The sequence below is a fragment of the Eulemur rufifrons genome, chromosome 6 (genome assembly GCF_041146395.1).
Source record: "Eulemur rufifrons isolate Redbay chromosome 6, OSU_ERuf_1, whole genome shotgun sequence".
In the NCBI taxonomy this organism is placed as follows: domain Eukaryota; kingdom Metazoa; phylum Chordata; class Mammalia; order Primates; family Lemuridae; genus Eulemur; species Eulemur rufifrons.
This window is the reverse complement of record NC_090988.1, coordinates 79,301,931-79,314,126: the sequence shown is the minus strand read 5'-3', so window position 1 is coordinate 79,314,126 and position 12,196 is coordinate 79,301,931. Positions and strand designations below refer to the sequence as shown.

General features: G+C 44.9%; 1 protein-coding gene across 1 annotated transcript; it reads left to right on the top strand.

The window, feature by feature from the left end:
* The first annotated feature begins 604 nt into the window (after positions 1 to 604).
* CD59 (CD59 molecule (CD59 blood group)) lies at positions 605 to 6,515 on the top strand. The gene is made up of 3 exons (XM_069470566.1): positions 605 to 684; positions 4,892 to 4,993; positions 6,301 to 6,515. The coding sequence occupies exons 1-3, from the start codon at positions 618 to 620 to the stop codon at positions 6,513 to 6,515; spliced, it is 384 nt and encodes a 127-aa protein (XP_069326667.1). The 5' UTR covers positions 605 to 617.
* Positions 6,516 to 12,196: the final 5,681 nt, after the last annotated feature.

The window sequence follows — 12,196 nt, the reverse complement described above, 5'->3', positions numbered from 1 at the left end:
GCATGTCACACCTTACTAGCATTCTTTGTCTTTTCTACCAAATATTAACAACTTTCAATTTCATTCACTTAATTCTGCTCCACTAATGTCTGGTTTACTATTAATCCTTTTTCTTGAATTTTACATTGCTTTAATTTGTAATCGCTAAATTTTTTTTTAATTTTTCTAATTGTAATGGACATGTTTATCATTTAATTTACCATTGAAAAATCTCTTAATGTTGATTAAGATGTTATAAACAAAAATTCTAACTTGAAAAAAAAAAAAGGACTGAGTATAATTAGGTATGTGCAGCTGCTGTCGATTAGGGCTGGGCACTGTCCAGTGTGTGCTGACACCCTGTAGCCACCCTGTCACCGAGACCCACCACATTGCTTCGGTAGGCTGAGGTCTTGGGGCAGGAGGGGAAGGGTCAAATGAGCCCTCCTGAGAGCACTCCTAGTCTGTGGCCCCAAAGCAGGTATGTTTCCTGGCTATTCCAGTCTGTCAGCTCCTCCCCCGTGTTCCCTGAAGCCAGCTCAGTCTTCCAGCTCGTGGTCTCTGGGATAACCAGCAGGATTTTGTTACTCGTGACAACCTGTCTTATCCCTTCCTTCCAGATTCTGTGGACAGGCACGATGAGAAGCCAAGGGGGGTTCGTCCTGTTCGGGCTCCTGCTCGTGCTGGCCATCCTCTGCCATTCAGGTGAGTCCCCCGAGCCCCGGGACACGGATCTAGGCTGCCTTGGCCTTGAGCTTCCTTTTTGTTAGGCTCAGGAGAACTGAGCCGGTATCGCCGGCCTCAGTTTCAGCTCCAGTTCCTCTGGCAGGCCTGGCTCTGCTTCTTTTGCCTTCCAGTGTTACAGGTCCAGGGTTACGTGACAGCTCCTTCCTCCATGGGGCCTCGTCCTCAGCGGGGCCCCTTCCAGAGTTACAGGTCATCCTGCCTAACAGGGCTGCTTTGGGCAGGGGTGGGGGCAACACTCGGCGGCGTAGGTTTCAACCCTCTCACCACAGGCTACTTGCAGCTCCCATGGATACTGTGCTTAGGGTGCAGTGCAAGCCCCTCTGGGGTCCCCTGTGCCCAGAGCCACGTGAGGGAGGTTAGTCCTTCTGCCCTGGGGCTTCTATGTTATAGCGATGGCCATGGCACAGTGCTAACAGAAGCAGCCCAGGCTCATAGCGTCTATGTGCCAATCACTATTCTGAGCACTTGACATGTATTTGCTTATTTGATCCTGGTGCCAACCTGATGGCGTAGGTACTACTTTTATCCCTGTTTTACACATGATGAGATTGAGGCCCCCAAAGATTAATTAACTTGTTGAATAACACACAGAAGTGGTACGGTACGCCAGGATGTGAACAGACATACTTTGGCACCGCAGTCCATGTTCTTCCCCGCTGTGCCAGGCCACCCCTCCCATCTGAGCCACTCTTCCCCCTGGGCCACCCTTTCCCCTGGGCCACCCCTTCCTGGACCACTCCTTCCTGGACCACCCTTCCTCCTGGAGGAAGTTGTGTGCTTCTGAGTCTTCATTTCTCTAGCAGTAGGAACACCCATGATACTTTCTTTGCTCCATCATGGGGATCAAATGTCATTTTCTGCCTGTGTCACATTGGTATGGCATCCTGGCCACTTCTGTTTTTTGTGGTTGTTTGGTGTTTTTTTGTGGCGGGTAGTGAGGAGCAGAAACAGCAGTAGCAACCTAATGAACAATAAAGAAAAAATTTCTGCAGTATTGGGGCATGTCTTATAATATTAGCAGCTACTGTATCTTAATTTCTTATTTTGTACTTGGGACTGTGCCAAAGCCTGTCTCAGCACAGTCCCCATCCCGGGAGGAGGCAGTGCTGTTATGCCCATTTTACAGTTCAGAACACTGAGGCAAAACCCTCACTTACCCAAGGACACACTTGAATATACCCCCGTTTCTGAGCAAAAACAGAGGTCATGACTCCCCTCCTGCCTCACCTCCACTGGTTCAGCCAGGGTGGTTGTGATTGGGTTCGCCTGTGTCACAACCACATTCTCTTCTGAGTTCTTCTACCCAGTGTATCTTCTGTAATTATAATAGCCCAGTCGCGTCCTACTTCCAGGAGTCATTTGTTTATGGAGCAAGCTTGGGTTTGGGGGCGTCAGCTGCTGCATGGCAGGTCTCGGGTGCATTTACGCCCTTCCTCAGAATTGGGCTGTGAGGCGTGCGCACACATACACACACACACACAGGTGACATCTTCCCTTGCGGCTGCCCAAAGACTCTAAGAAACTGCAGGGGAACTGTCCTTTATATTCTATTTCTTCCAGCCCAGGGTCAAATCCCCTCTCCCCTGGCTTAGTGGCTAGACCCGCAGCCTTCTCATTTTAACATTGTTCTTTTTTTAAGCACCAAAGGTGGCAAGAAAACCTTCATCTTTCTCTGCTGTACCCCTTTAATAAGAGGATTTGTTCTTAAAATTTGGATTCAATCAAAAGGCCACACTTAAGGAGCTTAAAGGCCACATGAGGCCTTGAGGCCACAGGTTCCCTACCCCTGGGCTAGAATATCAACAGTCAGTCGTCCACTGCCTTGTTGCTGGTCTTTGGCCTTGGTTTCACCCACTGTCTGTACTGTTTCCTTGTCTTCCCCTCTCAGGTCAGTTAGAAGAAAATGTTGGTTAAACCAAGCTTGGGTTTGAGTCTCAGCTCTGTCACTTAGTGACTGTGGACGTTTTACTTAATATCTTAGTCCTTGTTTTCTTTTGCAAAATGGGGATGGAGAGAATTGAGCCTATGTCTTATCACAATTCTGTGAGGGGCTTAGCACATAGGTGCACAGATATTTGAACCCTGTATGAACATATTAGCTGTGAATATTTCTGCCCCACAGAAGTTCCAAACATGGGCTTTGACCTTTCCTTCTAAAGGTTTGTTAAGAAGCCAAATGAGCTCTGGTTCTAGCCAGTAGGAAATTCACTTCTGTGGGTAACCTAAAATGGCCCAGGGGTTGGTCCAAGTGCAGTGTGTTTACAACTAATTGATCACAACCAATTACAGATTCCTTTGTTCCTTCTCCGCTCCCACTGCTTCACCTGACCAACCTAAAAAAAAAAAAAAAAACAAAGAAAAATAAATAAAATGGCCCAGAAACAATCAGGCTAGAACAACGCCCTGCTGCTTAGACTCTTTTCTTCTCATCCATGTGTATACACAGGAGGGAGCCATAGGAAAATTGTGCCTTTGTGCCATGTCATCGTGGCTCCCCTGTCACACAGGCATGACACACGCAGACGGCGGGTCTGAGGGAGCCCTGCACACTGGCTTTGTAGCTGGGTGTCCTCAGGTGAGTCACTTCACCTCTGCAGGCATCCGTCTTGTCACCTGCAAACATAGTGGGGTGGGAGCAGTTTTTGACTCAGGCATTAATCTGGAAGCTTCACAAAACAAAGGGTCCCCTGCTGAGTGGGAGTTTACAGGTATGAAGGCAGGCTTGGCCACTGAAGATGATATAGAGAGCTTGGCCCCTGTCTGTGCTCAGGAAGTGAGGACCCTCTTTCCCCTGGACTTCTGGGAAGTCCCCTGTTTCCATGGTGCTAAATCTGGGCCTCTGCCTTAGAACTACAAGTCAGCTCTTGGGCTCAAAACCCACCCTTGGTTTAAACGTGACATTCTTCTATGAGATTTTACATGTTTCATCTTGGAAAATGTCTTTCACACTGGTCAGTTCCACCAGGTCCTGATTCCATGGCAGAAGCCGTGTGACAGGAAGGTGGTTATCTCTGATAATACAAAAGTGTGTATCCACATAAATCAGGATGATTTGATTCCAACTTTTGCTTCCTGAGCCTCTCCCCAGGTTAACTACAACTCACCTTTTTCTTGTCACTGTTGTTATAAAAACAGAGAAGAAAAAATCATCCAGCAAAACCTGAAGTTTAGCTGGCAAAGATGAACCATGAGAACTTGCCTGGGAGAAGTCATTTTTCCAGTTAGGGAACTAGAGGCCATTTGCTTTTGGTGGAAGATGACCCTGGTGTTGAGTGTCTCTGCTGGTCCCAGCTGTGCCACCTCCATGGGTTTAAAGTGTACAGCTGTTGTCTTTCCTTGACCGTGTGCGCGTCTGGCACTGGTTCAGTCCCTTAGCAGGGAACAGTTCAGTGATGATATCCTACCCCAGGAGTCATCAGCTTTGTACAGGGCCAGAACAGACTATAAATCTTTCAGGCTTTGCAGGCCAAGACACAAAATTGAGGACATTATGTAAGTTACTATATAAATAAGAAGAGAGAAAACAAATTGTCATAGATTTTAAATTGACAAATTCACAACATAATAATCGAGTGCAAATATATAATACCCTCCTAATGAGAGGAATAGAATTCTTTTTAGAAGAAGTTTTGCTTAATTGGGGTTCAAAATTAGTGTTCTCTATCATCATTATCAGTTGCAGCTGTTCATCTGTTAATACTGATCTGTAATGATGATCAGTATTTTACATATTTTATTTGTGAAAATGTCTCTTCACAGAGATAAGTACTGCCAAATACTGATCATTAATCCATGAGGAGGTGATTTAATTGAGTATATTTGTTGCTTCAAAGGCACTTAAAGAATTCTTTTGGCTTATTCTCTTGATATTTTCCTTGTCCTATATCATGACATTGCAGGTTAATCTCTTCCCAGGAGGAAGCTTCTCAATTGTACAGTTAGATGGCAGATGTGGTTATTTCTTTTATGCTTGCATCAAGGTCCAGTAAATGTTGCTGGAACTGTAGTTTGAGCTTGGAAAGACATAACCACTGTAAATTTGTGTGGTTGTGGCAGCGTGCCCTGCGTTGCTGACCTCTGCCCCCCATCAATGGAGACTGTGGGCTGCCAGGGACAAGTCAGTGCTGGTTTCAGAGGTCCTGACGGGCTTTCTTCCTGATTCCAGGTTATAGCCTGCAGTGCTACAGCTGTGTGGACCCAGTGCCTGAATGCACTGCAGTCATCACTTGTGCACCCAATTCTGATGCGTGTCTCCGCACAATAGCTGGTAAGAGCTTCCCCCTTCCCTGTCTTCTAAATGTAATGGGGTGATTAGAGCCTGAGAAAAAATTTGTGTCACTCTAATTCTCATTAGACCTGTATTCAACAAGTAATAGCTACCGTTTATTAGCACCAGTTGTGTACTGGGCACTGAGCACCTTTCATTCAACTTTTTTTCTTCTTTAAGACATAGGGTCTCGCTGTGTCACCCAGGCTGGAGTGCAGTGGTGCAATTGTAGCTCACCGCAGCCTCGAGCTCCTGGGCTCAAGCCATCCTCCTGCTTCAGCCTCCCAAGTACTGGGACTACAAGCAGCCTCGCTAATTCTTAAATTCTTTGTAAAGAGGGGGTTCTCGCTATCTTGCCCAGGATGGAAATGATCCTCCTACCTCGGCCTCCCAAAGTGCTGAGATTACAGGTGTGAACCATCGTGCAAGGCCCATGCGCTTTTAATTAATGCATCTCACTTACCTCTCAGGGTGATCTTTTATTCCTATTTGATAGATGAGGAAACTGAGGCTCAGATTAAGCAACAGGCTATGGTCAAGTAACCAGCTCAGGGTTTAAGCACGGAAATCCATCTGATTCCAAAGCTTGTGCTCTTTAACAGCAACACTGTGCTGTCTCCCAAGCCTCTGAGGGCCTACTGTGTGCCAGAGTCTGAGCTAGGGGACAGCGAGGCAAAGATGAAAAAAGGACACATACAGTTTAAATTCTGACAAAGGCCTGTTGAGTTGTCCCAAATGGCTTTATATACGGTGTTTTATTACGAAAGTAGAATAAAAACTTCGAAAACAAAACGATCCTTTGTAATTTAATGAAAAACGAAATTTATTGATTACTATTCATTTAATTCACGTTTTTAGAATTAATTTGTCAATATTAATTGTAACAGTAAGAACATCAACAAGTAAGATTTTCACAAACCAACTGCAGGCTTTTGCCCAGGTTTTGCTTCACAAGGCCCCGGGCTCAAAATTAGCGTCAGTTAAATACAACTCACATGGCAGTTAATGTTATAAAATCTTGGTAGATATTACCAAATGTCTCTCTAACAGAATAAATGCCTGTTGCCTCCCCCCCCACACACACAAATATCCTGGCTCTGATGAGACCTGGGTTTTACAGAAAAGTTCCATTTAGAGGTATCTCATCATTTTCTAATTGTTCCCCTTCACAACCCACCTGGGAAGAACATTTTACCTGGATGTCTCTACTTCCATAGAGTAAATTCTACATAGAATTTAGGGTTCAAAGGCACATACAGAACTGTACCCACTTACTTTCTTACCTTTGTGTATGTGTCTCCCCACAGGGCCACGTCTATATCACCGGTGTTGGAGCTTTGAGAATTGCACGTTTGACCGCATCTCAGCACTCTTAGGGGAAGCTAAGTTACACTACTACTGCTGCAATACGCACCTGTGTAACCACGAGCAAGGTCAAGACCATGGGACCACCTTATCAGGGAAAACAGTTTTTCAGCTGGTGACCCCGTTTCTTGCAACAGCTTGGAACTTTTATCTCTAAATCAAGTCCAAGAGGGATTCTAAACTACCCTCTCCACCATCACCCCCTTATTCCCCATTTCCTGGCTGCTGCGTACATAACAAAGGCTTTATATTTTCCAATGCGATCCTGTTGGGAAGGAATAAAATTAGCTCCAGTATATTGGATCAGAGAGAGGGACTCCGAGACTTTGAAGACCAGTCCTGTTTGCAGGGAAGCTCCACTTGAGGGAGAAGTTTAAGAGTGAAGCAGTGTGACTTGAACTAGGTTACCTGCTTTCTTCCTCTGCTCTCTGGAGGACCAGCTTTGCAGTGACAGCTTGTATAGGTTCTCCAAGACCCTCAGGTATTTCCCCTCTGGTTCCTTGGATGTGTTAAATAGTGTGATTAGCATTTGGGAGGGGTGGTGCCAGGGGATTCTTTTCAGCAGTTCTCTCTCACATGGAGCCTTCCTTAAGCTTTATGGCTCCTGTGTTACTATGGCAGCACAACAGATGTTCCAGATGTGGGCTGTCAGGAGCAACAAGATCAGAGCTAGAAGACATCTGGCAGGGAGGGAAGGAAGCATCCTACATGGCAGGCATGAAAACGCAAAGTCTATTGTTAGACAGGTACCAGTAGCTGAAATTTTAGTTTTCTTGTCTCTAAATTTTGTATGGGCTTTGCTGTCTTTCACTGGAAAAATTCAATAGCGTAAATTAATGGTATGTTAAAGCTATTCCCTGCTTTGTTTTTCTTGTTGGATCCATGGGATATCTTGGCTCTGGCACACACAATTAAAAAATGAACATGCTCTTCTACATATGACTGGCAATATTAAGTGTGCTTATCTTGAATATTACTGGTAGCAAGACTGTGTGTGTGTATGTGTGTGTGTGTGTACAGTATGAGTGCATCGTGAACAACCTTTGGGGTTGCAATTTGAGACTTCCAGATGGCATCTCTAATAGCAACAGATCTGCAGGGAGGGGCTTTACCTGCCCACATTCAGCCTATTGACTCCCAGCTGACTCAGCACAGATCGTATAAAATTCGTTTGTAAGGGCTCCTAGCACAGTCACAAATGTTGAGGCTTTCTGAAGCTCAACATTTTAGAAAACTAGAAACTAGAAACTAGTTCTTCTAAAGAGATACACCTAAAAATATCACACACTCCCTCCACAAAGGCAAAAATTTTTTCTTTTCCCTGTAGGTGCTGGTGAATAATTCTCAAGAGTCAATAGACTGGCCAGGCGCGGTGGCTCACGCCTGTCATCCTAGCACTCTGGGAGGCCGAGGCGGGAGGATTGCTCAAGGTCAGGAGTTCGAGACCAGCCTGAGCAAGAGCGAGACCCTGTCTCTACTAAAAATAGAAAGAAATGATCTGGCCAACTAAAAATCTATACAGAAAAAATTAGCTGGGCATGATGGCACATGCCTGTAGTCCCAGCTACTCGGGAGGCTGAGGCAGTAGGATCGCTTAAGCCCAGGAATGTGAGGTTGCTGTGAGCTAGGCTGACTCCAGGGCACTCACTCTAGCCCCGGCAACAAAGCAAGATTCTGTCTCAAAAAAAAAAAAAAAAAAAAAAAAAGATTCAATAGACCTAATGGTATTTGTATTGTTAAGTCTGGAGCTGAAAGAGAGACACATGAAGCCTCATGTGTAGCAAAATGCTGTTTATTTTGAGCATCTGGGTGCAGATGAGTGGAGGTGAACAAGCGTCCACGAGAGAAAAGGAGAGAGCCTAGGGTTTTATAGAGTTTTTTGGGGGGAGAGAAAGTAAGTGGGCCAGAACAACTACTTGTAATAAATTTTTCTTCAAATAACCAACTTGCAGGACCTTTGCCCCAGTCACATCCATCCTTCTGCGCGGGTGTCATTCTTACCAGAAGAGCTAGGGAGAGATAGCCTCCATCTCTATCAGGGAGGGAGGGGAGAGGAATGCGGGCTGCAGCTGTCTGTTAGATCTACAATGCCCAGAGACTCCCCAAAATCCTGCGGCTATTATTTTACAAGCCTAAGTGTTGCATTAACCACATTCTGTTCTATACATACTTTTTGGGTTTCCACCTGGAACAAACCTAACATGTATTATGATCTTGGCTTTATTTTTGCCATAGCCTCACTTTCGCAGGAGAAGGGAAATTTTCTTGATTAACATAAAAGAAAAAAACCCGTCTGATTATGTAAGCTGTTAGACAAATTCAATGCGGTGAATGGTGCCTTTCTAAAAATAAAATGTCATCAAATGGATGAGTGTAGTTATTGGCCCCAAAGAATAACAGCATATACAGCATTCTCAGTGGTAGCAACTGAAAGAAGAGATTGTGGGCAGTGCCAGTTTTCTTCTGTTGATATCATTACCTGAACATAGAAAAATAGAGACTCCCTCATCAAAACCTAGTGTTACCTTGGTGCTGTGTGTTCTCTGTTGGCTCGATGTTTTTCCTCATATCATCTTTAATTCTCTGTTCCAATACAACATACCAGCTGTGACTCTTTCATCAATAGGACTTTTTCTGCCTGAAGAAGTACTAAGCATGCCCACAGGCACTGGCTAAGCAAAGTAGCTTATATCACACGAGTTCTAAGAAAATGAATTTTTTAGAAATTTAGGGGGGAAACAACCACACACCAAAAAACAAACAAACAAACAAACAAAAAACAAAAACAAAAAACCCAGGAGTTATGCATTTCCAAAAGTCTGAATCTTTCAAGATTCAGCTTGTAGGATGAGACGGTCTCACTGCTGTCTTGGGTCATGTACCCACTTTTTGGCCAGACTACACCGAAAAAAGGATAGTTTTCTAAAGCAGAACCTGGGTGCTGTGAGATGGGGTTATGGGGAAAGGTCTGCTGAGCAGTCAAAATCAGCAAGGTTGTATAAACGGCCTTAAGCTTGGGGGTTGCTTTCTGCAAAAAGTTGCGGTGACTCAATGCCATAGACTAAGAGGTGAGTGCCTGGACCCAAAGGCAATACTGTAAAGGCAGGAGGAGTGGAGAGCCAGTACCCTTTGCATGACTTTACAGGAACTGTCATCATGTTCAATGTTGGGTGGTGATAGATTCCTTTGGGAATTCCTGGCACCCATAGCTCATTCTTTTTGCTCATTCCTTGGCAAAATAAAGCCAAGCTCATAGTACATATTAGATTTGTTCCAGGCGGGAAACCAAAAAGTATGTATAGGACAGAATGTGGTTAATGCAACACGTAGGCTTGTAAAACAATAGCTTCAGGAGTCTGGGGAGTCCCCGGACTTTGTAGATCTGACAGACAGCTGCAGCCCACATTCCTCCCCCCTCCCTCCCTGACAGAGACAAAGTTTATCTCTCCCTAGTAGATCTAACCACAGCTGCAGCCCGCATAGTAGATCTAACAACAGCTGCAGCCCGCATTCCTCCGCCTCCCTCCCTGACAGAGACAAAGTTTCTCTCTCCCTACTAGATCTAAGAGGCAGCTGCAGCCAGCATTCCTTTGGGGAATGAGCTATGGGTGCAAGGTACACCCAGTGGGTAGGTAAGGGAACTCATGTCCTGAAGGATGCTGACCCATTGCCCAACTCTGTCTTGGAAGTACTGGGCTTCAAGGTACAGGGATATTCCTCTTGTGTCCTCGCAGTCAACCCCATGACTTAACATCATGCAGTGAGTGCATGTCCTGAAAAAATAAGAGCCTGCCCAACTCACATGTTTTGGACTTTGGGCCTCTTGAAAGAATAAACCAGCCTTATACACACGAGTCCTCAGAAGGCCCATATGATTGATCTTACACTTAGCAAGTTCTTTATCAGTGTTCAAAGCCTACTAGCTCCCATTGGTTTCTGTTGCTTGCAAACAGATCTGAACTCTAATGTTAACAATACTTCTCTCTACAGGATTCTTGATGTGCTGAGAAGGCACAGAGCCGACTGGAGCTACTGCTGACTTGACATTCATTATGATAAGGGCAACTTTCTGGTGCAGGGTTCTGAGCTCTTTGTTTTACCTGTATTTTCATCTATACTTTGCATAAGGGGAAACTATGCAAAGTTAGCTGAATTGTTCAAGGTCACTGAAGTAATAAGTTAACAAGTCCAGAATTCACACTCAGCTCCTCAAGTCGGCTTATGTCTGTAATTACATATGTCTGTAATACGCCAATCTCACTTTGGAAAGAAGCCCGGAATGGGATTCTGATGCTTTTTTACTTTGAAGAAGTTAGTTCCTGCCTCTTCCTAAAAAACAAAGTGCGATTATTTTTTACTGGAAATTTACACAACGGTTATGAGCCTAACAGGACCTGCTTAGGCCTTATCAGATCATTTCAAAATACTGTGTTTTCCACAGTCTGTTTCTAAATGCCCACGGCTTCTCATAGCTATTTCATTTCAGGATAGCAGCAGCTAAGCGCATGGCTTTTGTACTTGGGTACCTCGGTTCAGGTCCCGTCTCTAATTGGCTATGTCCGTCTCTGGATAAGTTTTTGTTTTTTTTTTTTAAACCTTTCTGAGCTTCAGCTTTCTGCACCTGCCTCAGAGAATTAGTGTGAGTCTTGAGGTGATACATTTGTAACAGGTCAGGCAGGTAGGATGTGGACCAGTTATATGGAGTACAGGGTTGTTAAGGCTGCAAGAGTCTAAGACCTTCAGTGAGCCGCAACGCATCTACCCCACTGACTTTGACATAAGTAGAAACTGACCAGAGGTCTCCTTTTCAAATTACTTACAAGTTATTCAACATAAAATTTTTGTAATGGATAATCTTATCTAAACTAAAGCTCCCTGTTTATACAGTCTCATATTATTTTGGGGCAAGGTAAATGAACTCAGTACCTTAACTTCTAGGTGGATCCCTACGGTGGTCCGTTGTAGGTAAATCCTGACAGACCTACCCTGGAAGTGTTGCTGTCAAGACAACGTGAGAACTCGTGACAGTAAGTGGTCAGTAAGTGTGAGCTACACTTATTTTGCCCAAGACTGCACAGCTAGTTGACGCGGGTTGATGGGGCTTAAACCCAGCTTTCTCATCCTCCAGCCCTCTGCACTCCCTGTTCCACTAAATTTCCTCCCAGGCTTCCGTTTATTTGAAAAAAAAAAAAAAAAAAAATCGCTTACTCTGCAAGTGCTCAAAACCACATCTACCCAGGAAAACAAGAGCTGGTCTGCATTTTTCAGAAACTTTCTTGAAATAGGAGGCATTGTGAATGTAGTGGAAATGCCCACAGCCCCCAAGTCCAGACCAACACAATGGTTAATTGAGGTGAATAATAAAGAAAAGACTGTTCGGGCTTCCCAGAATAGCTTGGCCCTTAAATTGTGGCACAAACAGCTTCCAATTAAAGCTCCCTGCCAGGAAGAAGGGTGGGAGACCAGTGGCCATGAAAGGGGCCCTGCCCTGAGGGCTGGGGGGACAGTTGGGAGGCTGTGGGGGGGAGTGGGCGGAGAGCCTGGCCTCCGGAGCCCCTGCGTTTGTGCTGGGAATGCCAGCTCTGATGCTAACCCGCCACAGGACCTCAGGCAAGTTACTTCATCTTACGTGCCTTTCGAGTTTTCTCATCTGGAAAACGGGAATAATAGCACCTACTGCTTGGGGTTATTAGAAACAATGAGTTGTCAAGACAAGTGCCTGGGACACAGTGGTCTCTTTATGTGTTTACTATCATTATGTCCTCTGCAGGTATGGGACTTGCTAAATTATCTGGAGTGGATTTGGTTTTCTAGGAGGGACTCCCTGCCTCATTTTCC

Excerpts from the sequence above, each read along its gene's own strand:
- CD59 (XM_069470566.1), top strand. The coding sequence starts at position 618 with ATGAGAAGCCAAGGGGGGTTCGTCCTGTTCGGGCTCCTGCTCGTGCTG. Across the intron at positions 685-4,891 it reads GGCCATCCTCTGCCATTCAG|GTTATAGCCTGCAGTGCTAC; the intron begins GTGAGTCCCCCG and ends TCCTGATTCCAG. Across the intron at positions 4,994-6,300 it reads GTGTCTCCGCACAATAGCTG|GGCCACGTCTATATCACCGG; the intron begins GTAAGAGCTTCC and ends GTCTCCCCACAG.